The sequence below is a fragment of the Tenebrio molitor genome, chromosome 2 (assembly GCF_963966145.1).
Source record: "Tenebrio molitor chromosome 2, icTenMoli1.1, whole genome shotgun sequence".
Lineage (NCBI taxonomy): Eukaryota > Metazoa > Arthropoda > Insecta > Coleoptera > Tenebrionidae > Tenebrio > Tenebrio molitor.
The window spans coordinates 10089780-10115249 of NC_091047.1; the positions used below are offsets into that span (position 1 = coordinate 10089780).

The 25470-nt window shown below is 34.8% G+C and overlaps 12 protein-coding genes across 12 annotated transcripts; 7 read left to right on the forward strand and 5 right to left on the reverse strand.

The window, feature by feature from the left end:
- The first annotated feature begins 426 nt into the window (after window positions 1-426).
- On the forward strand, window positions 427-2590 carry Mtpbeta (mitochondrial trifunctional protein beta subunit). Its single transcript, XM_069038546.1, has 9 exons — window positions 427-621; window positions 696-864; window positions 913-1100; window positions 1149-1336; window positions 1384-1557; window positions 1607-1738; window positions 1790-2005; window positions 2060-2299; window positions 2352-2590. The coding sequence occupies exons 1-9, from the start codon at window positions 549-551 to the stop codon at window positions 2397-2399; spliced, it is 1428 nt and encodes a 475-aa protein (XP_068894647.1). The 5' UTR covers window positions 427-548; the 3' UTR covers window positions 2400-2590.
- Ski6 (exosome complex component Ski6) lies at window positions 2483-3446 on the reverse strand. Its single transcript, XM_069038554.1, has 3 exons — window positions 3273-3446; window positions 2991-3216; window positions 2483-2936 (listed from the first exon to the last, which is right to left on the reverse strand). The coding sequence occupies exons 1-3, from the start codon at window positions 3444-3446 to the stop codon at window positions 2581-2583; spliced, it is 756 nt and encodes a 251-aa protein (XP_068894655.1). The 3' UTR covers window positions 2483-2580.
- A 43-nt stretch (window positions 3447-3489) lies between these two features.
- On the forward strand, window positions 3490-4157 carry robl (roadblock). The gene is made up of 3 exons (XM_069038561.1): window positions 3490-3630; window positions 3685-3763; window positions 3814-4157. Exons 1-3 carry the CDS (start codon window positions 3628-3630, stop codon window positions 4023-4025), a joined length of 294 nt encoding a protein of 97 aa, XP_068894662.1. The 5' UTR covers window positions 3490-3627; the 3' UTR covers window positions 4026-4157.
- Window positions 4158-4420: 263 nt separating this feature from the next.
- ND-B12 (NADH dehydrogenase [ubiquinone] 1 beta subcomplex subunit 3) lies at window positions 4421-4723 on the forward strand. Its single transcript, XM_069040391.1, has one exon. It carries the CDS (start codon window positions 4421-4423, stop codon window positions 4721-4723), a length of 303 nt encoding a protein of 100 aa, XP_068896492.1.
- Window positions 4724-4732: 9 nt separating this feature from the next.
- On the reverse strand, window positions 4733-6159 carry Rae1 (ribonucleic acid export 1). Its single transcript, XM_069038550.1, has 3 exons — window positions 5741-6159; window positions 5327-5691; window positions 4733-5276 (listed from the first exon to the last, which is right to left on the reverse strand). The coding sequence occupies exons 1-3, from the start codon at window positions 6014-6016 to the stop codon at window positions 4841-4843; spliced, it is 1077 nt and encodes a 358-aa protein (XP_068894651.1). The 5' UTR covers window positions 6017-6159; the 3' UTR covers window positions 4733-4840.
- A 303-nt stretch (window positions 6160-6462) lies between these two features.
- PCNA (Proliferating cell nuclear antigen) lies at window positions 6463-7560 on the forward strand. Its single transcript, XM_069038553.1, has 2 exons — window positions 6463-6842; window positions 6900-7560. The coding sequence occupies exons 1-2, from the start codon at window positions 6622-6624 to the stop codon at window positions 7459-7461; spliced, it is 783 nt and encodes a 260-aa protein (XP_068894654.1). The 5' UTR covers window positions 6463-6621; the 3' UTR covers window positions 7462-7560.
- A 37-nt stretch (window positions 7561-7597) lies between these two features.
- LOC138123766 (cytochrome b-c1 complex subunit 7-like) lies at window positions 7598-7985 on the reverse strand. The gene has a single exon (XM_069038560.1). It carries the CDS (start codon window positions 7983-7985, stop codon window positions 7653-7655), a length of 333 nt encoding a protein of 110 aa, XP_068894661.1. The 3' UTR covers window positions 7598-7652.
- Window positions 7986-8158: 173 nt separating this feature from the next.
- LOC138123756 (EARP-interacting protein homolog) lies at window positions 8159-9626 on the reverse strand. Its single transcript, XM_069038549.1, has 5 exons — window positions 9486-9626; window positions 8911-9438; window positions 8637-8857; window positions 8435-8584; window positions 8159-8383 (listed from the first exon to the last, which is right to left on the reverse strand). The coding sequence occupies exons 1-5, from the start codon at window positions 9525-9527 to the stop codon at window positions 8224-8226; spliced, it is 1101 nt and encodes a 366-aa protein (XP_068894650.1). The 5' UTR covers window positions 9528-9626; the 3' UTR covers window positions 8159-8223.
- A 7-nt stretch (window positions 9627-9633) lies between these two features.
- Window positions 9634-10585, forward strand: RpS25 (ribosomal protein S25). Its single transcript, XM_069038559.1, has 4 exons — window positions 9634-9774; window positions 9984-10076; window positions 10136-10319; window positions 10491-10585. Exons 1-4 carry the CDS (start codon window positions 9772-9774, stop codon window positions 10568-10570), a joined length of 360 nt encoding a protein of 119 aa, XP_068894660.1. The 5' UTR covers window positions 9634-9771; the 3' UTR covers window positions 10571-10585.
- Window positions 10586-10769: 184 nt separating this feature from the next.
- On the forward strand, window positions 10770-12224 carry LOC138123758 (biorientation of chromosomes in cell division protein 1-like 1). Its single transcript, XM_069038551.1, has 4 exons — window positions 10770-11047; window positions 11102-11296; window positions 11357-11468; window positions 11523-12224. Exons 1-4 carry the CDS (start codon window positions 10922-10924, stop codon window positions 12053-12055), a joined length of 966 nt encoding a protein of 321 aa, XP_068894652.1. The 5' UTR covers window positions 10770-10921; the 3' UTR covers window positions 12056-12224.
- Window positions 12195-14444, reverse strand: Rab1 (RAS oncogene family member Rab1). The gene is made up of 6 exons (XM_069038557.1): window positions 14249-14444; window positions 13752-13824; window positions 13653-13700; window positions 13543-13590; window positions 13259-13486; window positions 12195-13208 (listed from the first exon to the last, which is right to left on the reverse strand). Exons 1-6 carry the CDS (start codon window positions 14260-14262, stop codon window positions 13011-13013), a joined length of 609 nt encoding a protein of 202 aa, XP_068894658.1. The 5' UTR covers window positions 14263-14444; the 3' UTR covers window positions 12195-13010.
- Window positions 14445-21121: 6677 nt separating this feature from the next.
- Window positions 21122-25373, forward strand: LOC138123751 (E3 ubiquitin-protein ligase TRIM71-like). Its single transcript, XM_069038542.1, has 4 exons — window positions 21122-21404; window positions 22516-22688; window positions 22756-23072; window positions 23422-25373. Exons 2-4 carry the CDS (start codon window positions 22659-22661, stop codon window positions 24734-24736), a joined length of 1662 nt encoding a protein of 553 aa, XP_068894643.1. The 5' UTR covers window positions 21122-21404; window positions 22516-22658; the 3' UTR covers window positions 24737-25373.
- The last annotated feature ends 97 nt before the right edge of the window (window positions 25374-25470 follow it).

Genomic DNA, 25470 nt, shown 5'->3' on the forward strand with positions numbered 1-25470 from the left:
AAGTTTAATTTTTGAATGTCAGTCATGATGACAGTAGAAGATGCTTTACAAAGATTTTGTTGAAGTGACAGAAAAAGAGTACCCGAAATTTTAATTCCGCAACTGTACAATACTTTAATTTGAATTTCCCAAAAAATTAGAGTTGAACAGTCAAACGCAAATAATTGTGTTAAAAGAAATTGCAAAGAATTTGTATATTACCTGGAATTAATTTACAAAAAAAAACTAGTAAATGTTGCCAACTCTTAAGCTTTGGAACCAAATGTCAATAAAAATGTCTTTTTCAACAGTACAATTGACAACAAAATATCTGGTCAATCACTGTCTTTTTTATAACTGTCAGTATGTTAACATTACATTACTCAGCTGATTTGTTTTTTTTTTCATAGATAACTTTTAAACTGATATTAATTGTGAGTTTTTTGTTTTTCTTCAGTTGGCAACGTTGTAGGGCAAAGTCCAGGTGTTGTACGTTTACCTTTTAACAATAAATACATTTTAGTGCTCCAAAATTTATTTAATTGTGTTTTATATTTGCAACTACATAAATGATGGCGTCGTACATTGCTAGAAATATTGTAAAAAGCCCTGTTGCGTGGGGACTGACCAAACAGCAATTCAGTAAGTTTTTTTTTTAATTAAGTTGAAACGAAAATTGCATGTTCAAAGTTCACTTACGTGTAAATATTTTTTAGACGGGGTCAGAGCCTTTTCGGTGGGCACACAATTGAATAATAAAAAAACCGTAACTGATAAGACTGGAAAAAATATAGTTTTGGTTGATGGGGTCAGAACCCCATTTTTAATGTCAGGGACTGACTATGCGAAATTAATGCCACATGACTTGGCCAAACAAGCATTAGCGTAAGTTTTTTTTCTTGCTGTTTGTCAGTCTTCAGATTGAGATTGCAGTTCCATATTGAAAAAAACTGGAGTACCAAAAGAGGTTATCGATTACGTCATTTATGGTACTGTCATCCAAGAAGTTAAAACTGCAAATGTTGCAAGAGAGGCTGCTCTTGCAGCAGGTTACAGTGATAAGACTCCAGCCCACACTGTTACAATGGCATGCATTTCATCAAATGTGGCCATGACAACAGGTGTGTATGAAAAGAAAAACAAACATGTTGCTAATTATTATTTTTAAGCAATTGGCCTCATTGCTAGTGGAGCTTTTGAAGTAATTGTTGCTGGGGGAGTGGAATTCATGTCAGACATTCCAATCAGGCATAACAGAAAAATGCGCAGCTTGATGTTGAAAGCTAACAAAGCAAAAACTCTTCAACAAAAATTGGGTCTGTTGGCATCTATCAGACCTGATTACTTTATGCCAGAGGTAACAACTTCAACTGAAAAAAAAATATATTTTTAACACTTGATTAGTTGCCAGCAGTGGCTGAGTTCTCATCTGGTGAAACCATGGGTCATTCTGCAGACCGTCTTGCAGCTGCATTTGGGGCCAGTAGAAAAGAACAAGATGAGTTTGCCCTTAGATCACATACTTTGGCCCAACAAGCATTTGATAAAGGATATTTTACTGATTTGGTTCCAATTAAGGTGAGTTATTGCATCTTACAGAAAATAAATAATATTAATTAAATTTCAGATTCCTGGTGTGGAGAAGGTAATTGACAGAGATAATGGAATTCGTGTCTCCACTCCAGAACAATTGGCCAAATTGAAACCTGCATTTATTAAACCACATGGTACTGTCACAGCAGCCAATGCTTCATACCTAGTAGGGTTTAAACATTACTTTTAACCTTCTAACCTAATTGTACATTTTTAGACTGATGGGGCATCTGCAGCAATTATCACAACTGAAGCAAAAGCAAAAGCTTTGGGTTTGAAGCCTAAAGCATATTTGCGCAACTTTGCCTATGTATCACAGGATCCCATTGATCAGTTGCTTTTGGGGCCAGCATATGGGACTCCAATTGTGTTGGACAAATCAGGACTCACTGTAAAAGATATTGATGTCTGGGAGTTCCATGAAGCTTTTGCTGTAAGAATTATCCTTCATTCATTTTTCAATAAATATTTTGTTTTCATTTGAAAGGGCCAAATTTTGGCAAACTTCAAAGCTATGGACAGTGAGTGGTTTGCACAGAAGTACATGAACAGGGCAAGCAAAGTTGGTGTCCCTGACATCAACAAATTTAATAACTGGGGAGGATCTCTTTCAATTGGACATCCATTTGCTGCCACAGGAATTAGATTAGCAATGCATACCGCAAATCGACTTGTCAGAGAAAATGGTCAGTTGGGATTAGTAGCAGCCTGTGCTGCTGGTGGTCAGGTAAGATATCTTGAAATAATCTGATGACTGTTTTCTGAGTTTATTATTTTAGGGAGTGGCAATGATAATCGAAAGACACCCTGATGCCACAGCTAATTAATTTTCTTATACTCTCCCTGCTGAAGTGGCCTTCCTATATATTTTTATAAATCGTCTTCTATGGCGCAATTTATTTTGCAAGTGTACATAGTTTTGTATTTTATTTAATTAGGTATCAAAACAGGTCTTTTATAACTATATCACATTTATAAAATGTTTCAGTTTAAAAAATACATTTTTCTCTAAGTTGTACCAGCCCAACCTGTTGAACTACCAACGTCTTGAATGTGACTTCTCACTGCCTCATCTAAAATGTGTTTAATATCTTTACAACCTTGTAGGGCCTTATCTAAAACTTTTTGCAAATGGTCCATGTGAAATCTCTGAGACATTTCCATCAAAACAATCTTCCCAGACATAGGTAAGGCAGCTACTGTCAAAGTAGGACCACCAATAATTTCTTCTTGATGAGATATATCTAACATTGGTACGTCATTGTTTGCTAAACTGGCAGTACAAGCACAGACATATTCTTTTAATGGTATTCCTGCATCAACAAGTGCTAATGTTGCTGCATTCACACATGCTGGATAAATGCCTAAAGTTTAATTTGACTTTAAATTTCATTTTATAATTAGGAATTCTATTTTACCCCCATCTGCATGAAGGACTTCCACATACACATCTATTTGTGACCATGGATATAATTCAGTTTTAATGGCTGCTGTGAGAGCTTGCTTCAAGTGAATGGACATTTCTGTTGACTTCCTGTCTCCACGAGGTCTACGTTTTCTTTCACCAGTTGAAAATACTGCCATACTGAACTGACAATTAACTACAGCTGCATCATGTTGGGCTTTTGTTCGACTTCCGCGCACCTACAAAATTGCAAACACTTTAGATTTCATCAAATCCTCACGGAGCCACTGCAAACCTGGTGCGGGCCGTACACCGCCGCCAAAACTTTGGTCAACCCTTGTTCGATGTAGGCACTCCCGTCGGGTTCCGTAAAAACGCCCAACTTACAGCGTATCCTACGCAACTCATCTGCTCGTCGCCCATCTAGCCGCAGACCTATTTTTGATAATAACTCCCGATTTTTACTCATCTTGTATATTTATTATTAAAATGAGGTTATGTTCGAACACGCTCGATGACAGGAATCGTGGGTTGGCTGCATTGTTGTGGTCACGTGGGCCGTGTTGTCATGTTAACTCATTAACAGTTATTTGACAGCTGTCACACTTATTTTTATATAAATTCCGAATCGTTTTATCAACTAATTAAAAATGGTACGTATTTAAATCATACGAATAGTCGATGTAATTTTTGAATCATTGTTTTAGTCGAACGAAGTAGAAGAAACTATGAAGCGGATTCAATCCCACAAGGGAGTTGTGGGTACAATAGTGGTCAATTCAGAAGGTTAAAAGTGGGAAATTGTTGCTGTAATTGTATTAATACGTGCATTTTAGGAATTCCAATTAAAACGACTTTAGACAACACGACAACAGTGCAATATGCGGGCTTAATCAGTTCTTTGGCAGATAAAGCTAGAAGTGTTGTTAGGGACTTAGATCCATCTAATGATTTAACATTTTTACGAATAAGATCAAAGAAACATGAAATTATGGTAGCGCCTGATAAAGAATTTATATTAATTGTTGTACAGAGTCCCACAGACTAATTTAATATTACTTATTTCAAATTTTATTTATAGCGTGTCTGTCTACATTGCACTAACCAATATGTAACGTTTTGTGCTTTTTCTGTTAGTTAAATTTTTATATTACATTATTTAATAAAGGTACGAACTAAATGTTTTTTCTACTTGGTCAAAGTTTTAACAGAAAATGAAAATTGGCATTATATTAAGTTTCATTTTTTACAGTTGGTGACCCTGAATTAGTCAATGTTGAAGTATTTTATTGACCAAAATAAAACAATTATAGAAAATTATTAAAGTTGATTTGATAATTGATACATAAACTGAAGTAACATCTATTTAAAAGGCTACTAAAGAAAGTAACTCAATTATACTTCTTTGTGTTACATAACAAAGTGAGGTTATAATTGTAGAGAATGGGGGGACACGGTCATGAGCCCTACACCATCCCCTGTTACAAAATTTATAAGGTGGAGGACGCTCCAGAATTAGTGGCAACACGTGACGCTTTAGCTGCCCGTGGATTAAAAGATCCATGGCTGCGCAACGAGGTCTGGCGTTTTGACCGGAGAATGTGGGGCACGGAAGGAAGCCGCGCCAAAGCGTTACTCTTGCGAGGTTTTAGAACTGGTTTTGCTGCGTTTCTGGTGACCATTGCTGGAACTGCCATTTATGATAAATTGTATCCTTCTGAACATGGCCACCATGAAGAACATTAAAACTCAATGTTTTGCTTAGTAGTTTATGTAAATGTTTAAATAAATGCCAATACATTTCAATCTGAATTTGTTTATAACATAAGTTGCATAATTAAAAAAACAATCAAAGCTGTATAATTATGAAGATGTTCTTGGTTTAAGCTCATCATAACAAGATCTTAGAAAAATGTAGTTCTTCTTGGTTGAGTTGTAGTATTCATGCCCTTTAGACCAATCATAACTAACAGCGTAAGCAAAGATTTGCCCATTACTGTTAAAAGCACAACGAGTGATTGGCTGCTCCATCAGCTCAGATGATTTTAGTTTAGTGCGTGCGTCCTTATCCCAAAAACTGAACGATCCGTCAGACCCGACTGTCGCCAGTGTACCGTGAACTGGATGAAAAGCTATATCATTGACGGCGTAAATATCCTGATATCCATTGGGGGCACCGTTAGATCGATGACATTTGAATGTAAAATTATCTTTTGGATTTGTCGGATTAACATATTGAATTGCTACACGTCCTTCCACAGAACCTAAGGCGTAACCAGTCGGCGCTTTCTTCTTATCCCTAAAAATATAGTTTGAAATGAGAATCTCAAAAAAATAATTGTATCAAACCTAAAGATTGCAACACAGCGATGCTGATATTTTAAGGGACTGTCCAGAACTTTATATTGTTGAGGCTTGCCTTCCAGTTGATAGACGATGATTTGACGACCTGCAGTTCCAACTACCGCCATCGGATAGTCCACATCTGCACAGTAACATCTCTCTGGCAAATTAATGCTCAACATGGGATTTGGGGTACGAGTGTCCCAAAATTTCAATGTTTTATCCCAAGAGCCTGTCATTAGACAGGAATAGTTGGCTGCCTTAATCCAGTGACATGTTTTAATGGGTGCATCATGTTGCGCAACTTGCACCACTTGATTACTCGCTAAATCCCAAGCTTTAGCTTGTTTATCACATCCAGCCATAAACACCTAATGATTATTTTAAAAAAATATTGAAAAAAGAAATTGCTCATACTACCTTTGTGCCGTCGTCACTCCAACAAACATCAAGAACTGGACCCCCACATGCTTGTATCGACTTTGGTACACTCTTCCCACTTTGCTCAATTTCCCAGCAACGAACATTACTGTCCCAGCTACCGGCAATTAAAAAATTTTGACTTAAGGTGGCCGGAGAGAAAGCCAATGAGCTAATAGAGTCATCAGGCGGCTGAGTGACTTCGAAATCTTTCATGGGGTTAGCCGTACTTGCAGTTGTAGCACCTCCGAAACTTCCAATCGTTTGATTGAACATCTTAGAAACTCACGACCGATTTGAACGATATAAATCTCGTCACAATTTCAAAACACAAAAACTACAATTTTTGTTTATAAAAAACAAACACCTATATTACAGCTGTCAAATCTTTAGTCAAAAGTTACGAAGTGAAGTGAGGTGAAAACAAACTGCAAAGTGCAAATAACCAACTTAACAAAATAAATTAGTAAATTACCACTGATAGAAAAACTCCAAGAAAAAAGTTTATTTACAAGGTGTATTTAAAATAAGAACATTTACGTGTTATTGTCATCACCAGAATTAAAATGAAAGGATATTTAAATTGTATTGCTAAAAAGTTAAAATACTGAAGAAAAAGCATAAGCAGGCACGTGATCTCGTCGACCAATGACAGTTGTTTGTAGAACTCTAAGTTACCATCAAAATAGCAAAAAATATTCCTAATTTTGGCGGGCATTTAACAGAATTTCCCCGGATTTCCCTCGCATTTAGTGAGTGGGTCTCCGGTCGACGTCCATAGTTATCTTGTGAAGCAGAGCTCGTTGGAGAGTTTTAATAAACAAGAAAACTTCTTCAATTTAATTATTACCAAAAGTGGTATTCTCTCAGAAACCGTCAAGATGTTTGAAGCACGTTTGGTGAGCAGCGGAACTTTCAAGAAGATCTTGGATGCCATCAAGGATCTCCTGAATGAAGCCTCCTTTGACTGTTCAGAATCAGGAATTCAGCTCCAAGCTATGGATAACTCTCACGTTTCTTTGGTATCGTTAATGCTAAGATCTGATGGTTTTGACAAATACAGATGTGACCGAAGCTTAACTATGGGAATGAATCTTGCAAAGTAAGTATCTTATGCACTTGGCAATCTGTACCTATTAATTGTTGGTCAACACAACAGCATGGCAAAGATCTTCAAATGCGCCAACAACGACGACACTGTTACAATTAAAGCGCAAGATGATGCTGACATTGTAACCTTCATGTTTGAAGCAAAAAAACAAGAAAAAATCTCTGACTATGAGATGAAACTGATGAATCTTGATCAAGAGCACCTTGGTATTCCAGAAACTGACTTCTCCTGTGTCATCCGTATGCCATCTCCTGAGTTTGCAAGAATATGTCGTGATTTGTCACAGTTTGGAGAGTCCATTGTGATTTCTTGCACAAAAGAAGGAGTTAAATTTTCCACTGGTGGAGATATTGGCTCTGCAAACGTGAAACTCGCGCAAACAAATAACTTTGATAAAGAAGAAGAATCTGTGACAATCGAAATGCAAGAACCAGTCACTTTAACATTTGCCTGTCAGTACTTGAATTCCTTTACAAAAGCTACCCCATTAGCTCCCCAAGTCCAGTTGTCCATGTCTGATAATGTACCTCTTGTTGTTGAATATCAAATTCCTGAGCTTGGCCACCTTAGGTTTTATCTAGCCCCAAAAATTGAAGAAGATGAAAATTAGATGGATTATTTTAATTAAATGTACACTTGAAGTAATGAATAACTTTTGTTTGTCCACTCAAAATGAAACTAATTTTATAATAAAGATTTTTCAGAATAATTCATTTATCACTAATTAAGTAGAAATGAACACAACATATTTTTATTTATAATTTATTATAACACAATACAACTACTAATTATGTAAGACATTTAATAATTTTTCTCCCATTCTTCACGCTCTTCCCTTTCTTTAATGACTTGGTCAACAAGGGGTGTTAGGTAAAGACGGTCTTCTTCTAATTTTGTCCATTGATTCTTGGGGAGAATATCTTTTTGAACGGACAACTGAACTGCCCTCAAGATACGGTAATTACGAGCATCAATTTCTTGCTGGGGCAATCGACGAAGAGCTTCCGTTACATCGTCGTCTTCGTACAAACAGTCGTCTCTCATCAAACCGTATTTATTGAATCCTGAAAGATTGTACACCCATTTTTGAATGGCACTGCTCATGAATCGTCTTTGCACAAAACTAACTGCCATTTTATGCTATGGCCTGTAAACGAAGACTCAATATTCAAATAGGTATTAATTTGTGGTGTTAGATAACACAAAATCTTCCCAATGCCTTTGACAGATGAAAATTTCTCAGCAACTTTCATCGCTGTTGTCGTGGCATCACTGAATATCAAAAGGCGGCAAAGTTCAAAACAATGAAAATTCCAACTTTTAATGTGTATTAAGACATGTGTATAAATAAATAAATAAACAAATATAACATTTACAACATTATTTGATATTTTAAGGATTTTTTTACCCGCGAAATGAGTAATCTACCATCATAACTTAAAGAAGCAAAAATCCATGGCTCTGCAGGTGACCATTCAGCACAATAAACACTATCTTCATGTTCACACCACTGTAGGGGTCCATCTGATATCCTGCAACAATCTCAAACCATATATTTGATTAATATAAAAAAAATCATTTACATTTGTTTTGTTTCTGTTTCATCATTAATGGAAACATCAGTATTGTTTTCTGAGCTAACACTTGCAGCACTGGAAATTAAAACTCTTGCATCTGAACTGGCAGACAAAATGAGCTGATCATGGAATGGATTGAAGCGTACACACCACACCCTACAATAATTTTGGTTCATTAAAACAATGTAAACATTAAAATATACAGCACCAATGAGAATGGTCACTTCTAGAATATACAGGCTGCATTGTTTGTCTAAAATCCCAAATCTTAATTAGACCATCATCACCACATGTTGCAACATGATACTGCTTGTTCATATTATAATCCAAATCTCTTAATAACTGACTGTGAACATTATCAATGTTCCATGCTAATTCACCAGTTCTTACATCATATGTTTTCAGATGTGTTTCAGTTGCTGTTGTAAACTGCAACCAACAAGATCAAAATTTGTATCACTGCAAAGTAATCACTCTTTTACTTGATTACAATTTTGATGTGGATTCCACTTTCCTGTTGTAAATTTGGGATTGTTTTTTCCGTTTAACTGAACTGCCAAAATATTTTTGGCTTCCTCTCCTGATATATCCCAAAATATAGCATGAGTTTCAGTAACTGAAGCAACTTTGTTAGAGTCAGTTGGATGAAATTCTGTAGTTTTAACTTCATTTCCATAATTACAAGTGTCAAATTTTGTCACAACTGGTAAACTTTCAACAATTTCAGGGTTTTCTGCTTGGGGTAATTGATATAAAGATGTTTTCATGCTACATGAGTTTTCATTTGATACAGCATTGTAGCATGTTACCAATTTTGATTCATCTAATGGACTAGTGTTTAATTTCCATATTTCACCTTCAAGGTGATTAAATACTGAGGTCTTTAAAGTTGAATCTTCTTCATTGAATTCTACCAGATGTATCTGGTTTGTGGCTTGTTTTAGAGATTGGGTTCCAATTAAAAAACGAATTTTCTCTGTTTCTGCCAACTGGGGGGCTAGCGCTCTTGCCTATTAAAATGCATTAAAATCAAAAAAATATTTTGGCAGCATTTTACCTGAAACTCTAAACCATAAATCACAGAATTCTCGTTATCCATAGTGAACTTATAAACTCTAGAATGGCTATTCTAAATAACAATAAATAATCATTTATTAGTTTAGTTTGTATTTTATCTTGTAATCATCAACAATTCAACAATCGTCATTCGTCAACCGAGTAAAAGTTGGTAGAAGAAATGGGAGCAACTTTTTTATTACCAATGTTGGTATTGGTACTGTTTGACAGTTGTGTTTGACGTCGTTTCCGTTAATGGCGTTCGTTCTTTTCCTGTAACGATCAAGATGGTGAGTGTGATGTTTGTTGCTTTTCTAAATATTTTCCAATTTCTTCACTATATTTGTGCTGTTATCAACGTTATAGTTAAAGTAGTTGATTTCTTTTATTTGTTATTGTTTGATTTAGAAACAAATGTAGTCCCGAATAATTATTTAATAACAAAAGTCTTTAAACACGTGTAGTACGCTGTCAACTAATTCGAGTTTATTTCCATCAGCCTCCTAAAAAGGACTCAAAATCGTCGGCAAAGCAGCCCCAGAAAACCCAGAAGAAGAAAGAAGGGTCTGGAGGCGGTAAAGCTAAGAAGAAGGTAGGGTAATGATGAATTACGAGTTGTCAAAAATCTACCGAGTTTTTATATTTTTGTAGAAGTGGTCCAAAGGAAAAGTCCGCGACAAGTTGAACAATCAAGTTCTATTCGATAAAGCAACTTATGATAAATTGTATAAGGAAGTACCATCATACAAATTGATCACACCATCGATAGTTTCAGAAAGATTGAAGGTTCGCGGATCCTTAGCAAGACGAGCTTTAATTGAATTGCAACAGAAAGGTAATGGTGTTCAAAGTTAGAAATTATTTTTTTATATTCAGGTGTGATGACAACATTTAACCAGAAAAGCTGTGATGGTAAAAACTGATTTAATGAGTCTGATTGTTTCAAATAGTTTAATTTAATTGTGAGTTAAAATATTAGATGTTGAAAGAAATGTTTCCATTTCAGGTCTTATCAAGCAAGTAGTACAGCACAGAGCACAGTTGATCTACACAAGGACTACCAAGGGTGATGATCAAGTGGCATAAAGTTTTATATTAAAATGTATAATTACATTTAAAATAAATAATTATAAAAAAATGCTGCATTTTCTTGGGTGTAAATATTTTTAAAACTGCAAAAATAAGAATTCATTAGTTGATAATGTCCAGAAGTGAAGATAATTTTTAAAAAATAGATAAAATTCAGAATTTACAATATAGGATCAAAAATAAATCGGTGTTGATCAATGCTCTTTATCGTTTCGTTTTTGAGGTTATGTTTTATTTCTTATAACCTAAAAAGTGCAAGTTTTTAGAATGAAAAAGAAAATACGAATTTTTTGCCGCTGACCTGTGATAATTAATAAGTATTTAGTGATCGTCTCTTTACCAAGAACCATGGAAAATTATATTTTTAAGAAAATTTTTATTAATGGGAATACACCTGTTCGAATACTCGTAACAATTTTTGAAAGATCAATAGAAGTTATCTTGTTGCAGAATGAAAATGCGTGGAAATCTCTGGTTGGTTACCAATTTTTTTTGAATTCCACATATTTTTAATCACATTTGTTTCAGGCGCTTAGAGAAGAATTGCGAGATTTTACTGAACAACACAAGTTGAGTTGGGAGCATTATTGTAAAACTTTATTGAAACACATAAAGAGTAATGATGGTGATGTCATCTTTGCTTTAACTGAGAGTGAATTCACTATCAACCGTTTATTAGATACGGCGCTCCAAGTGAAATTTTTTTCATGTAAATTAAATCAGGTACAAATGACTGAGGTTTTTTTTTTCTTTAGATAGATCTCTAAAAAATTAACATTTTAGGTGAACTATGTCGCATACGTTGAACAAATTATGGATCAACTTCATTCAAAAAATACAGAACTTGTGGAGAAACATCAGACACTTGAAAAAGACAAGATGGACAGCGACAGATGTAAGTAAAATTGGTCATTTTGATGAATCCTCTTCTACGTTAAAATATTATCAGTTTCCATGGAGGTGGAACTAAAGTTGCAAGAAGTACTTGAAAAGAAAAAAACACAGGAACAGCAACAGGTTAAGGAGTTCAGGCGTGTTCTCAAAGAGAAAAAGCTCTGCATACAGCAATTAAGTGAACAAATAGCGTCCTTGACGAAAGGCAGAGAAATTGCTACACAGGAGGTTGACGTCCCAACACGGAGTGTTTTTAAAGATCCACTACCTGTGCGTCAGAGAGAAACCGTATCAGATTCAGAGTCGACGGACAGCAGCTCAGAAGAGGAAGATCTGATACCGGTAGTGACGCCTCGATCTCCTGAACCATCCACATCAACAGCTGCCAAGGCCATTCTCGAAGACGACCCCTTGCAAGCCTGCACACTGCCCAAAAGAAAGAAACACGAGGAACCAACTAGCGACGTTGTGAAAGCCTCATCGTCAAAATCGTCCAAAGCAGAGTCGAAAAAACCAGAGGAAAGCACCAAGGAGTCCGAGTCTGTGGCTATCGATTTAAGCACACAGCAACTTTTAGATATGCTTTGATATCGTTGAGAGCTGCATTTTTAATGTTTTTTTAAGCTGAACTGTATTTTGTATCATTTTTAGAGTCCTTTTTTTAATCATTCTTGTTGTCGTATTACGTAAATAAACATTTTTGAGCATCTACAAAATAAGACCAAAGTTTAATAATAAAAATTAAATAATTATTCGATTTGAATATTAATTCTTTACTCGTTACAATAATTCTTATACAAATATGAACTACAAAAATGACAATCTATTTATGATTTGTTTAATCATATATGCACAGCAATCATACAAAATTTAAATGATTATAAAATGGTAAGTTCATCCGTAAGTTTGTTCCTCTACCAAACTAAAACTTCCGATTTAAACCCCACATTGAAAATTAAATAACTTGAAAATAGAGGAGTTGGGTATGTGCATTAATTTACAAATATCGAGTGCAATATGTCTACAGTGTTTCCTACCTTAAAACTCAACTGATAAAAGAGTTGTTAGAATAATGGAACAAACACTTTGGAAAATTTTGTATCATACTGCGTAAGTCATTAAAAAAAATCACAATGTAACAAAGTTAACTAACGAGAACAAAACCCAATATTACTATAATTATTTAAATACATTTTATAAGAGACGTGAAATCAGATATTTTTAGAAGTAAACAGTCTGGTCTTGAAACGAGTATAAAATATAAGACGCACGACTATTTCCTTCTAAAAACATACAACACAGTATTCATAAGCTTTTGAAATGAATCAAGTCCAACTTCTTCCAATAGCGTGAAGTTTATCAATAATTAGGCTAATGATATTGGTGTTTATTACATTAAAATTTAACAGGGTTGATCAAAGGAAAAGAAGACCAAATTGAAAGTAATTATACATACAAGACGGATATTACTATAATATAAATTAGCAGGAAACTGCTACCATACAAAATAAGAGACGACCTGCAGACAATGATGACTAAATTTTCAGCAACATCCCGACTTGGTTGTTTCGATTGGACGCCCTTGATCAATCTTGACTTTGCTCGCTTGATCGGCAGCGGAAGATGGCGGCCCAACCCTGTTCTTGATTTCCGCGGCCATCGTCATGAACGCTTGTTCCACGTTGGTGGCGTTTTTCGCCGACGTTTCCAGGAAAGGGATGCCTAACTGATCCGCATATTCCTGCAAAACAACTCCTTCAACCTCCACTCTGCAACTCCCACATCGACTACCTTGGCTGTTGTGTAATCTACCACTTTCTTTGTAGTAAGATCACTTTTGTTTCCCACTAGTAACTTGTTTACATTATCGCAGGCGTAACGGTCTATCTCTTCCAACCACTGTTTCACATTATTAAATGAGTCTTGATCCGTGCAATCGTACACTACTATTATACCATGTGCTCCTCTGTAATAACTCGAAGTGATGGTTCTGAAGCGCTCCTGGCCAGCCGTGTCCCACTGGAAAATACACCATACAATACAAATCTATCTACTGTCGACGACGTTGCACTTACAATTTGCAATTTTATAGTTTTTCCGTCTAAATCGATTGTGCGAATTTTCTGCAAACAAAGTCATTTACCTGGAAATTATTTCGAGCACCGAGGTACAAACATATACTCACAAAATCTACACCAATGGTACTAATGTAACTTTCCGTATAGGTGTCATCCTGGAAGATGGCACATTATTGGGGTACATGAAAGTGTGTTACTTTACTCACCGCAAACCTAAGTAATAAACACGATTTCCCCACGCCCGAGTCTCCAATCAGGAGGAGTTTGAACAAGTAATCGCTGTAATAACAAAAATGCCATTACTTTTATATTGCCCGGTGGTAACCTTGACTGATGACACCGTCAGGTGCGGGCGCTAAAAATCGTGAAACCCCTCGGATAGCGACGGGGGTGGTAAAGTCACGATGGAGCCCTTTCCGAGGGAGACTTCGGATGGGTGATTAATGTGCAAAAGTTGACTCATGAAACGTAAGTGACGTGCCACTTCTAGATAATTAAGTCGTGAATAGTGGGTGGAAACGCATAGGAAATTGATCGCCGCCACCACTACAATAAAGAATTGGCGATTTTCACAAATTACTCGAATTAGAAAGCATGATAATTGGAAGAAAAAACCGAAATCTTGACGCAAACTGCGCAATACACGTCAAAAATATTACATTGTACTTCCAACGAGTCAAAAAATAAATAAATCGATACTTACTATTCCGGATTCATATTTTCTTTATTTACTTTAAACAATAGGTTTAAATAACACTGTGTACGTCCGTTTTTCTCTACTGTCACCCTAATTTACACGTTAAACTACCGAAATTTCATACACAAATAAGCAAATTTAGGACAATGGCTACTGCGATTGACGTATCGCAACAACTTTGTGTCGGCTAACTTGCCTCGTACTGTCCAGATGACAGCACCAAGACGTCGGCGCGCCAAATTCGAAAGCACTAATTCCCTAGATATCTAACCGCCCCAAAATTAAATGCACCACTGTTAAAAGCAGGCAAATTTTGAAGAGTTGTTTATTTAATATATCATTTATGTGTGGACCAGTGTAGCTGGTGTAGAAACTAATTTCATAATTTTTGGAACGAATAAGTGGTGGGAGGAAAAAATCACACAAGTAGAGTGGCAGTGATGTATTAAATTAGATAAAATCCCATGCGTAACATAATATGTGTTGTTTAGAGTATCTAATCAATTATGACAATACCTGTTAGCAATGTGTGTCAACAATTATGCGCAAATATTTGTAAAAATAAAACTCCACATTGCAAATGTAACTAATAGATTGTTTATGAAACACTGCGAAAATACAACATATTTTTTACATAATAATAAAAGGCAGTCAGGGCCGGGCAACATGTATTTTACAGCTGGGAACAATAAATTTTGGTCGTCAATGTCAACTGACATTACTGTGTCCGAAATTTTATTAACTGCCGTTCTTCAATTCCAGCTTTGGTTCCTAAATGGGAAACTTAAAACAATTATCTTTTCACGTCTAAATCAGATTTTTCAGCAGTAGTTTTAATCCACTTCCCTTTGTTGTTGATTCCTGTCGGCCAATTTTTGTACTACCCACGTGAATCTTTTTCCTGCCAACGTAGATTTGGAATTAAAAACATCCGGTCACACTTTACGTGACTACCTCTTCAGTCTTCATGAAATAATCTGAAAAGAAAAGTTTATAAAGTATTTATTTGTAGTTGCAGTTAGTCTAAATACACATTATTATCTAGCAGTGATTTCTAAATTTCACAATTTTCACATCTAACCCTGGCTACATTATGTTATAATCGAATTTTGGTTATTTGCTTCAATTTGCTTTTGAGGACCTCCCTGAAATTACGGCTCATTAGCTGTCTTTGATTTTACATCAGTTCAATATACAGGTGACTTTCAAAGTTGTGCAGATATTTTAATCAATGGTAGAACTCCACAATAGGTAACGATTGAGCCAATAATGCCTTATGCCGTGCGATCCACAATTATTTAGATCAAAGAAGCCTTTGAGATTCTGGACGTATGTCCAAATTTAAACTTTCAGATGCTCTGCATGCACGGAAGTATTGGGTGATTCAAAATGATTGTGGCCAAGTATGGCAACTATGTACGAAAATTTATGTGGCAACTGTGTGGGTAGGGTAGAATTGATATTTCTTTGACAGTTCATAGTCGCGCAATTTTGAAATCTGTCAAATCAATGTGTAATGATATCAAAACAAACAAATGCATGCTTATGAAATGTCATACAAATGACAACTCTACCTCATCCACACAGTTGCCACATAAATTTTCGTACATAGTTGCCTTACTTGGCCACAATCATTTTGAATCACCCAATATTTTTAGTTGCATACACCTGTTTCAATTTAAATTTGAAATTTTTTGCCGAAACTCGGCCAAACAGATAACAGCGTTGTATGTCCATTATCCGTTGTTGAAAACACAATTACGAAAGTAAGATTCAGAAGCAAGAGTATTTTTTTCAATTTCTACGATAATTTCGTTTTCTGAAGCACTACCAAACCGTCTCGTGGTTTCATTCATTTTGAAAAGGTGGGAAAACTCAAAAAGTGCACTTAAACAAGTCATTTCTGTATTTGAATGACTTTTTGAACAATTTTACAGGTGAATTGAATTTTCTAATAAACATTTTTGTTTTGATTGTCGTTATTGAAATGAATTCGCATAAAATTTTATTTCAATCATTGTCAAATTTATGCCGAAATTAATTATGTACTTTCATCTTCCATAAGGAAATGGAAGTATGTGATAGGATCGAAAAATTGTGTTCAAGATAAGATCTTTCGAGGACTGCATAACATTAAGAAACAAAGAAAATGCATTAGGTACAGTGGGGAGCACGGAATTTCGCACACCAATTTGTATGTCATTAAAAAACACTATCTAGTCTAAGCTTTATGGTCATTATAATCAATCATGATATATGTGATCATGACTGATGTTTCACCTAAACTGTCGCGAAACTGCCGCCAGTATCTCATTTTAATACAATTATGTCAGTGAAATGTCCAATGTGTGCGAAATTCCGTGCTCGCCACTGTACATACATACTTGTCAGGCAAAGGATTAAAGCGACTAGTGGTTATAGTTATTTTTAGGAGTGAGGAGTGACCGTATACAAGCAAATAGTTTCCTAAAATTGACATTTCTTTTGAGAGAGCTTTGTCGTTGTTCTTTGAATAGGAGCCGTTTTCAGTTTTCGGAAAGGATTATACCACCAGGCACTACCGTTATCATTAGCGTGGCAACCGTTCAATCGGAGAATATCTTGTCTCAATCCAAGGAAGTTTCACAATACAGTATGTTTTAGAAATACAGGTACAAATAAAACCGGTAATTAGTGTAGATGGGTAGAAGTCATAAAATATTTTTTTTGTTCGACACTGTCAGAATTTGAGAATTTTCTTCTATGTGAACGGATTTTTATAAATTTGACAAGTTGTCAAAACGAAACGTCAAGCTAATTTTAAAGATTTTCAGCGATTTGGAGCCTTTGGGGGACTCGTCGAACAAAAAAATGTTGTATTCAACTCGTTCTTGTGTAATTTGGGCTTTTTTTGGCACTCCTGGACCTCGAGTTTTAAACTGACCCACTCATGCCAAAAAAAGCCCAAATTACACGCGAACTCGTTAAATAAACTACTATTTTATAATAAAAAATTATATCACATTAAAATACTTTTAATGTTTGTTTAAATTTATTTCACTCCCAAAGAAAAGTGTTCGTGTTGTCACTTATCATTAAAATCTCGGGCGGAACCTTGGTTATTTATAGTTTGCAGTCCAATAGCAAACTATAAACTCTCACAAAAAATGACCTGTTGTTTAAAATCATCCCCTGAAAATCAGGCCTTTTTTATTTTTCTCTCGCATCTCGGTAACTAAAATAAAGTTCCAATATCAAAAATGTTCATTTGGCCACGATATACAAGAACGTGTGAATAAATGTATAGGGTATCTTGTTTGTTTTTAAATCTTTTATTAAATAATTATTTTAGAAATTATGAAAGTGTGTAACCTCAATCCCTATTAAAACAAAGGTGATGCGATGCATCCGCCACAGCCTGAATTACACAGACCGAAACACTATCGATTTTTGTATGTCCACCTTTTCTATTAAATCTTTACATGTAACAAAAACTATTCTTTACTTATGATAATATTTCTTAATGACAAAGGTGACATAATCATAGTGAAATTTTTAAGTTTAATGTGAGAGAGAGTTTTTCCTTACGTACTCAACTTATTGAAAATAAGGTAATTGTTCACTTTAACTACTTCTGGAATTTTCGCGTTTTTTCTGACTAGACAGCCTCAGGACGTCCTCCTACATCGTTTCCCACCGTTGAGTAAAATCCCATCGGTAATTTCGCCACCAATATTTTTCAATACATTTTTATTGAGGATCATACCCAATAAGGGTAGATTTAAGTAACTACTGACACCTGACCCAACTTTATTTGTGTTTTTAGAAAAACTGAAAGAATTTCAAATAGACACTTATGTGAAAATACAAAGTCTACATTTGGTAGCAAAAATTCATAATAAGCATGTCAGAGACAGACAAAAATTTATAAATAATATGATAAAACGACATAATAATAAAGAATTAATCTTTCCAATGTAATCTTAAATAATAAATTGTTTTTCCATATATGTACATACATACATGCATTTACTTGTTTTCCTGTCTCAGACTCTCAGATACAGGATACAGAAATATTTATATGTCGGCGCCGTCCTTAGGGGTAGGTAGGTGTAGAATGTAGATTAATTCCGGGAAGTACAGTGGCGAAATTACTGGTAGGCTTAGCATGGTAGTGGCGAATTTACCTGTATCTTAATCTCGTAATGATGCTTAGTGGCGAAATTACCAACACCGTTCCCACCAGTCAAACCTTGTGCAAATGAAAATTTTCCTTACCCTTTAGTTATACTAAGACTTGGCGCGACCTTGACGCGACCTTGAAACACAACAAGAGAGAAAAAAAAGGCATTTGCACAAGGTTTGAATGGTGGGACACGATCTAGGAGGATGCCCTGAGGCTGTCTAGCCAGAAAAAACACGAAAATTCCAGAAGTAGTTAAAGTGAACAATTACCGAAAATAAAATAAATAACCAAATCGGGAAAGGCAATAACATTTTTTTTCTTAATTTTGACATGTAATGAATCACTTTGAAATGAAAAATATTTCTCAACTGGTGATGACCGATGAAATATATACCTAGTTGGGAAAAGACTATTATTATTCCTCGATGCCATTGGGATTCAATCTATGTAATTAAAAAATAATTAAATTTTAAAAAATGACTACTTTCCTGTTTATTAAAATCCGCATTAATTTTTTTCACGAAGTGATTATTGTAAATTGACTTAGTAGTTAGTACAGAACTACGAGTATTAAAAAAATACATATCAGTGATTTTGATAATTTAGTGATGGAAGTAGATGTAATTCTTTTTTATATTTTAAACTCTGATTTGGAGTTTATTGCATTGAAGCCGACATTCAAATTCCAGATCTCAACGTCAAGAATGTTTCAAAAAACATTTACTCCCTGTCCGGCTTTTAGGAGTAAAATAATAATCCGGACACCCTCAGTCGAGTGATTTACAAGACGTCGGTGCCGTCGTCTTTGTGTAAACATCTGCAGTACATAGGTACTTTCCTAAGACGAGACATTCGCCGACTGAACGGTTGCCACTCTAATTATACCGGTAGTACCTGATCAAATAATCCTTTCCGAAAACCCAACGGTTCCTTATTCCAAGAGTAACGAGAAAATTTAATGACAAAATCTGGACTTTTTTTGTTTTTCGCTTACATCTCACAAACTAAAATAGATAAAGAAAAAGTTCCAATGGCAACAATTTTCATTTTTTCACCCTAGGTATACAGGAGTGTCTTGTGAATCAAATGATGTGAAAATCAGTTACTAGTACCAGTCGCTATTACTAAAAACTTTTTCGTAAAATCGTAGCAAAATGAAGTTATTTATACAGTAATTTGCGGGCGTAAATAATGCCTTTTGCGCCCTAAGGTCTAAAAGAACAACAATTAATTTTAATAGCTATTTTATTTGTTGCATCACATTGGCAACCAACAACATAACTCTTGATTTTTGAGAACGAATCATGGCATTTATTTCTTCAAAGCTTTAAGTTGGATTTAAATGATTTTACAAAAAATAATATTTGCATTTCAGGCGTGAACGGCGATTTTAGCCCTTTGGTGTCTTATAATTCCTCGGCCCTTCGGGCCTCCTGCTTATAATTCCGCCGCGGGCCAAAATCGCCTCCTTCACGCCCTTGATACAAAAATATCTATTTCATACATTTTTTCTCCATTTTAGAAGTTTAGATTCGTCTGGAATTTCGATGCTTATTACCTGAGGGGCAATGCGATGCTTCTGCCAAACCTCAAATTGCAAAAACCTACAAGAAAATCGCATTATCATGATTACGTAATTATTGCCGATTCTTGGAAACTTACTGTCGAATTCATTTTTTGTAGGAAAAAGAACGAGCCTGTTCAGAAATGAAGATTTGATTATTATTATTATTAGGATATTTTGCATTTAACATTTGCAAGTACTTATGTACATACTTTTATTATTGTAGTGAAACGAAATATTCCCACGCAATGTTGTAGCAAAATATGCGATGCAAACTGAGAAATTTTGCATTTTATTAAATACAATAAACATTTTTACGATTCTTCAAATAAACAGATGTAGGTACCGAAAAATGGGAAAATCTGCTTTTAACTGACATTTACAGCTCCTTCAATTCGGACTAAACCGACAAAAGAAAAGGGTCTAGCAAGCCCTCTGCCCCCACACTGTCATCGTGGAATACAACTACGAACAAATTCATGAATTATTTGACACTTTTACTACTTTGTCGAATGTTTAACAATTAACCAACACGTCTTCACAAATTAATGTGTGGCAGGTGATCATTTCAAATACAAATTTGAATTTCGCTGCAATGCAAAGTGAAATGAAAAAATATTGTAAAAATAAACAAACAAGAGTATTTTTGACAATAACACACCTATCAACGTATCAACCATACTACACTTTTAATGCTCTTTTAATTTCCTAAAAAATAAATAAAAACAAAGTATAACTGAATTCAATTCACTAAATGATTTATTATTTAGTTTCTGTTCCATTGCAGTAGGTACACAACACAGTATTGAAGTAAGCTTTTCAGGACCACCAGAGAAATTTTAAATTTTATTAAATATAATACGCTTTATGAGTTTATGGATATTTATAACACCTTCAATTTCGGCTGTGCCGACATAAAACGAAAAGTGTCTATAGCAGCCCATCCTGTCTGACCTTTTTACCGTGAAATGCAACTACAAATCCATCCCTCGAAGAAACGAATTCATAAATTATCAATGGGATTATGTTGTCCTTCACAAAGTTTACTGGGTAAACTGCTACATTTTTTAAACCTATCGCATTTTTGGTATAATCATTTCTGCCAAAAAAATTTTCAAACCATCAATTACTTAACTTTTGCAATTGCCCTATTTTCGTTGTTCCGAATGGGAACCACAGCGGTGGTTGATAATAATTGGTCCTGGTCTACAATTTTCATTTCGCTGTTTATTCTTAAATTATTATTATTCATGACCTCTCAAGTACAATTTTAATCAAGAATAAGTAAATAAAACTACTTTTTTGATAATTTGTTTTTACTTACTTGAATATCGATAAAAGGATCCTAAGAGAGAGACAAATACAAATAAAAACCTTTTAGTTGTTATCAGACAACGCCATAAAGCAAAAGTCCCAACGTCAAAAATAATAAGGTGAGTCGTTTGAAACATATACCTAACAACAATATTCATATATGAAAAAATGGTGATACAAATCATTTGTTTTTTTTTAATTTTTTATAATTTGCGCATTTATTGAGCATTTGTAGAAATCACAAGAATTTTGATAACTGATTTTGTATAATATTGGAGCCCTGATTACAAAAATACCCTTCATTTTTTGTATCACCTCAGGTTTTTTCACTATTATTGAGGAAACTAACATGTTTATAATAATTTTTTGTTTAAAATCAAACTAAATTTTTTATTCCTTATGAGAATGGCATCTTTGACGCTTTGTGAGAAAAGTTCTTTTAATTGATTGTCTGCTGTATGTTTTTTTTTTGGTACCTACATCGTGCTGTAACATCCAGCAAAAGTCTGCCATCATTGATACGCTCCATATTCCTTGATATCATCTGTCCATTTCTTTTATATCTTTGTGAAAACGTTCCCCTTATTCCTCGCTAATAGCACCAAGATTGTTAAGAAAATAGAAAATGCACTTTCAAACTCATATTACATCCCAAGATGTGAAAATTTTCCAGCATGATTCTTACAATATTTTTGTAGTTTTCATTTTGGTGATTTTTCTATGACGTTCTTAAATGCCTTCCAGGCATTCCTTTCAACAACATTCATAGAATATTACAGTATCGAAATTTTCAATTAATTAATTCATTCTAGGTGAACATTCCAATTTTAAGAAAAAACAAATTGTGAAAAAACTAGACGTGATAGCGCAAAACCAAAATCATTTTCGTAATCATGGGGTCGAAATTGTTCAAAAACTGTCAATTTTATGCAAACAACGAAATCAGTGTAGACCTGTGTTATTTGGGTACTGTTGTTTTTATTTATCAATTTGTATATTTGGATATTTCCGCATCTAGTCTTCACGATGGCAACTGCAAAATTACAATTGTTTAAAAACTATAAAAGTTATAGCGGATTGAAGTTAAATGATAAAGTGAATTTTGCAACAAATCAACACTTTGTTAACAATTACGAGTAGTTTTAAAATTCTTCTTTTTGAAATCGAAAATCATAAGAAGTTGTTCAAACGACTTAGGCAACTTCTTCTGAATCCCTTTTAACGTTACAGATCGAAAGAAGAAAAACGTCTCCTACGTCTTTACTATTTTGATTAATACACAGAAAAATATTGGGTTTTTCGAAAAATTCTGTTCACAGACTTCTGAACGCAAATTTTATAAGGCCAAAACGGAAGCAAAAGACCATTACATAATGGAAAACATCCAAGAAGATGCTGCAGAAGTAAAGACATCACATAACTTACCTCTGAGAGTCCTTTTACTATCATAGATGTTTCATTACTTTGCAGGCATTACCATCTGAAGTTAATGCACCGACATGTTCAACTCATCAGCAACTTACAACATGTTTTTGCCAGGAGTGTAACATACGTCTATGTCGTCAATGTATCGATAATAACCATCCCAAAGAGCACACGCTGATAGAGAACGTGAATGAAGAAGAGAATGACGAAACTGTGCAAAACGAACTTGACATATTAAGAAACAGAATTGAATCACTCAAGGAATCTATTTCTGATGCAATGAACAACTGCAGGACCATGCGTGTGAGAATACAGACGAGGACACAGGAAGTAATGGTACAAATTGACCAAGGATTCGACCAGTAAGTATTTATATGTTTGCAAACTACAAAACAGAAATAAAATAAATTGTTGGAAATACGATTTTCAAAGATTTTGGCGCTTCCTCCCTTCTGTCAGTCTTGCAGCTGAGCATATCATTTTTAATTTATCAGATTCTTTTCTTACTGTAAGCAAAGTCAAAATTTAATGTTGTCAGGAATTAACAATGTCCTTAATAGAACATCAAAGCAACAATTTTGGATATTTATAAAAATGTAAATGTTTTTTTAAAACAGTATTTTTACATGGAACCATGTTATTAAGCATCTCTCATATTTTTAGTAAAAGTTAATTAAAATAGTTTCTAAAATAAAATAATCAAATTTTTAGATACAGGGCTGAATTGAGAGCTCGTCGAGCAGACATTTTAAATGGTCTTCAACAGGAAGCGGACACAAGCATTTCTACTCTTGAAGCACAATTACAACAATTTACAAATGTTTCTGACAGACTTGCTTTTCTTCGCAAACTTCTTCATCCAGATACACCATGGAACATTAAGCAATACATAATAATCAACGAAATGGCAAACGACGAACTGACTGACTATAATAGTTTACACTTGGAACCCACCGTGGCTTATGATATAAAATTCACACGTAGCAATACAAATATCTTCGAATCTTTGGGAACTTTAACAACAAGTTTGCACCAATTGGCTATACAAGCTCCCAATCCACTCCAAGAAGCGGCATCAACTGCGAAAGGACCATCAACTTCCGATTCACAATCGTTTGCGCTCCCAAGACAAATTTATAGTTCTGAGGTGCACGTCGATCTTACGAGTACATCCCTACCGGAATGTCCTTTTTTGGTTTTCGGTAAGAAAGGTAGCAATGATGGCGAGCTCCATGATCCTTGGGGGATATGTTGTAACAAGCTCGGTCATTTTATAATTGCCGATCGCTGCAACAATCGCATTCAAGTTTTCGACGCCGATGGCAAGTTTCTATACAAGTTTGGCAGCGAAGGAGAAAATCATGGACAATTCCAATGTCCGTCAGGTGTTGCGATCAACCCCGCCAACCAAATCGTTGTATGCGACAAGAACAACCACCGCTTACAGTTTTTCACGATGGAAGGACAATTCGTCGATGCTTTTGGTAGCAAAGGATGGAGAAAGGGAGAATTTATGTTCCCATGGGACGTGGCGTGCAGCACTTTGGGTAATATCGTGGTCTCTGACCCTCATAATCATCGCGTTCAACTCTTCAGCTCCACGCGAGAATTCATAGCTGAGTTTAGCGCCAAGAAGGAAATTTGCAACTTTCCGTTCGAGTATCCGAGGGGTGTGTGTTTTGCTCCTGGTGGATCTGTCGTGGTGTCCGATGTGGCCAACACTAGCATTGTATTTCTTTATAACAACTTTCAAAATGCCGTATATTGGAGTGGAAGGATGGCATCTAAAATGTACCGATTTTATAAGCCCCAAGGAATTGTTATTGACAGCAAGCGTAACATTATCATTGCAGACTCTAAGAAAGGTCGGATCTTAATACTGGACAGATTTTGTAATCTTCTACACACGGTTGGTGAAAGTGGTAACTGGCCAGGGGGCTTTTTCAAACCCCAGAGTGTTTGTCTCACGCCTACCGGGAAAATTGCGGTGGTCGATGGAGAAAATCACAGAATACTGGTTTTTTAAACTGTTATAATCAATCATATTTCTCAAGAAGAACGTTGCAACCTAGCTTAATAACGAAGGAGTTTATTTTCTCTTTCCTATTACACACAGTCACATATTAACACAGTTAGATGCTAAAATGTTGATTAAATAGGACTGGAAAAATATTCGTGTTAATTTCTTATATTTTTTACTTTTCGTAAACTATATACAAGACTTTTAACTAATTCTTAAAATAGGTACATGACAATAGTAGAAATCTTCGGGAAATATGCCTCGATGTTCGGTTTGTTTGTTGTTACATATTATGTTCTAAGTATGTAAGTTTGCACAAGATTTGTGATAGTTGTAAAATCTCATATCTTAACGTAGCCCACACAAATAAGGATGAAACTGCTTTGTTTAAAATATTTTTTTTGTTTAATCACTTTTCTTGCAACTGTCAAAGTTTTAAGCGATATCTTTAGAAATATCAAGAAATTGTATTTCTTTTCAAAACCAACAGTTTTAACAAATAAAACTTCTTTGTAATTTATGTTTTAGTGTAATTTTTACTGTATTTTATTCTGTTACCAATCTATATGTTATGTACGTATATCGTTTGTAATCGTTTTTATACACATTCCTGATGCGAAATATATTATAACTTTTTTAAATTTCTTAATAAAATATCATGTACCTAAACTATAAAATTCAAAATTATTTTCAGGCTCTTTCCTTCATCCTTTTCCCAAAACTAGAACGGTTCTAGATCA

What these genes read in the sequence shown, in the direction of transcription:
- LOC138123756 (XM_069038549.1), bottom strand. Translation starts at nt 9,527, where the DNA reads ATGGATAACGAGAATTCTGTGATTTATGGTTTAGAGTTTCAG. An exon ending in TTTATGGTTTAGAGTTTCAG is followed by an intron (nt 9,439 to 9,485) that starts GTAAAATGCTGC and finishes GCATTTTAATAG; the next exon opens with GCAAGAGCGCTAGCCCCCCA. An exon ending in AGAAGTGACCATTCTCATTG is followed by an intron (nt 8,585 to 8,636) that starts GTGCTGTATATT and finishes AAATTATTGTAG; the next exon opens with GGTGTGGTGTGTACGCTTCA.
- PCNA (XM_069038553.1), top strand. Translation starts at nt 6,622, where the DNA reads ATGTTTGAAGCACGTTTGGTGAGCAGCGGAACTTTCAAGAAGATCTTG. An exon ending in ATGGGAATGAATCTTGCAAA is followed by an intron (nt 6,843 to 6,899) that starts GTAAGTATCTTA and finishes TCAACACAACAG; the next exon opens with CATGGCAAAGATCTTCAAAT.
- RpS25 (XM_069038559.1), top strand. An exon ending in GCGGTAAAGCTAAGAAGAAG is followed by an intron (nt 10,077 to 10,135) that starts GTAGGGTAATGA and finishes ATATTTTTGTAG; the next exon opens with AAGTGGTCCAAAGGAAAAGT. An exon ending in AATTGAATTGCAACAGAAAG is followed by an intron (nt 10,320 to 10,490) that starts GTAATGGTGTTC and finishes TTTCCATTTCAG; the next exon opens with GTCTTATCAAGCAAGTAGTA.
- LOC138123758 (XM_069038551.1), top strand. Translation starts at nt 10,922, where the DNA reads ATGGAAAATTATATTTTTAAGAAAATTTTTATTAATGGGAATACACCT. An exon ending in AAAATGCGTGGAAATCTCTG is followed by an intron (nt 11,048 to 11,101) that starts GTTGGTTACCAA and finishes CATTTGTTTCAG; the next exon opens with GCGCTTAGAGAAGAATTGCG. An exon ending in TTTCATGTAAATTAAATCAG is followed by an intron (nt 11,297 to 11,356) that starts GTACAAATGACT and finishes TTAACATTTTAG; the next exon opens with GTGAACTATGTCGCATACGT.
- Rab1 (XM_069038557.1), bottom strand. An exon ending in AAACTATAAAATTGCAAATT is followed by an intron (nt 13,487 to 13,542) that starts GTAAGTGCAACG and finishes TGTATTTTCCAG; the next exon opens with TGGGACACGGCTGGCCAGGA. An exon ending in TAGATTACACAACAGCCAAG is followed by an intron (nt 13,209 to 13,258) that starts GTAGTCGATGTG and finishes GTTGTTTTGCAG; the next exon opens with GAATATGCGGATCAGTTAGG.
- Mtpbeta (XM_069038546.1), top strand. Translation starts at nt 549, where the DNA reads ATGATGGCGTCGTACATTGCTAGAAATATTGTAAAAAGCCCTGTTGCG. An exon ending in CTGATTTGGTTCCAATTAAG is followed by an intron (nt 1,558 to 1,606) that starts GTGAGTTATTGC and finishes ATTAAATTTCAG; the next exon opens with ATTCCTGGTGTGGAGAAGGT. An exon ending in AGTTCCATGAAGCTTTTGCT is followed by an intron (nt 2,006 to 2,059) that starts GTAAGAATTATC and finishes TTCATTTGAAAG; the next exon opens with GGCCAAATTTTGGCAAACTT.
- ND-B12 (XM_069040391.1), top strand. Translation starts at nt 4,421, where the DNA reads ATGGGGGGACACGGTCATGAGCCCTACACCATCCCCTGTTACAAAATT.
- Ski6 (XM_069038554.1), bottom strand. Translation starts at nt 3,446, where the DNA reads ATGAGTAAAAATCGGGAGTTATTATCAAAAATAGGTCTGCGGCTAGAT. An exon ending in CGGTGTACGGCCCGCACCAG is followed by an intron (nt 3,217 to 3,272) that starts GTTTGCAGTGGC and finishes GCAATTTTGTAG; the next exon opens with GTGCGCGGAAGTCGAACAAA. An exon ending in AGTCCTTCATGCAGATGGGG is followed by an intron (nt 2,937 to 2,990) that starts GTAAAATAGAAT and finishes ATTAAACTTTAG; the next exon opens with GCATTTATCCAGCATGTGTG.
- robl (XM_069038561.1), top strand. An exon ending in AATAGTGGTCAATTCAGAAG is followed by an intron (nt 3,764 to 3,813) that starts GTTAAAAGTGGG and finishes CGTGCATTTTAG; the next exon opens with GAATTCCAATTAAAACGACT.
- LOC138123766 (XM_069038560.1), bottom strand. Translation starts at nt 7,985, where the DNA reads ATGGCAGTTAGTTTTGTGCAAAGACGATTCATGAGCAGTGCCATTCAA.
- Rae1 (XM_069038550.1), bottom strand. Translation starts at nt 6,016, where the DNA reads ATGTTCAATCAAACGATTGGAAGTTTCGGAGGTGCTACAACTGCAAGT. An exon ending in GGAGTGACGACGGCACAAAG is followed by an intron (nt 5,692 to 5,740) that starts GTAGTATGAGCA and finishes AATAATCATTAG; the next exon opens with GTGTTTATGGCTGGATGTGA. An exon ending in CGCTGTGTTGCAATCTTTAG is followed by an intron (nt 5,277 to 5,326) that starts GTTTGATACAAT and finishes CTATATTTTTAG; the next exon opens with GGATAAGAAGAAAGCGCCGA.
- LOC138123751 (XM_069038542.1), top strand. Translation starts at nt 22,659, where the DNA reads ATGGAAAACATCCAAGAAGATGCTGCAGAA. An exon ending in TCCAAGAAGATGCTGCAGAA is followed by an intron (nt 22,689 to 22,755) that starts GTAAAGACATCA and finishes ATTACTTTGCAG; the next exon opens with GCATTACCATCTGAAGTTAA. An exon ending in ATTGACCAAGGATTCGACCA is followed by an intron (nt 23,073 to 23,421) that starts GTAAGTATTTAT and finishes TCAAATTTTTAG; the next exon opens with ATACAGGGCTGAATTGAGAG.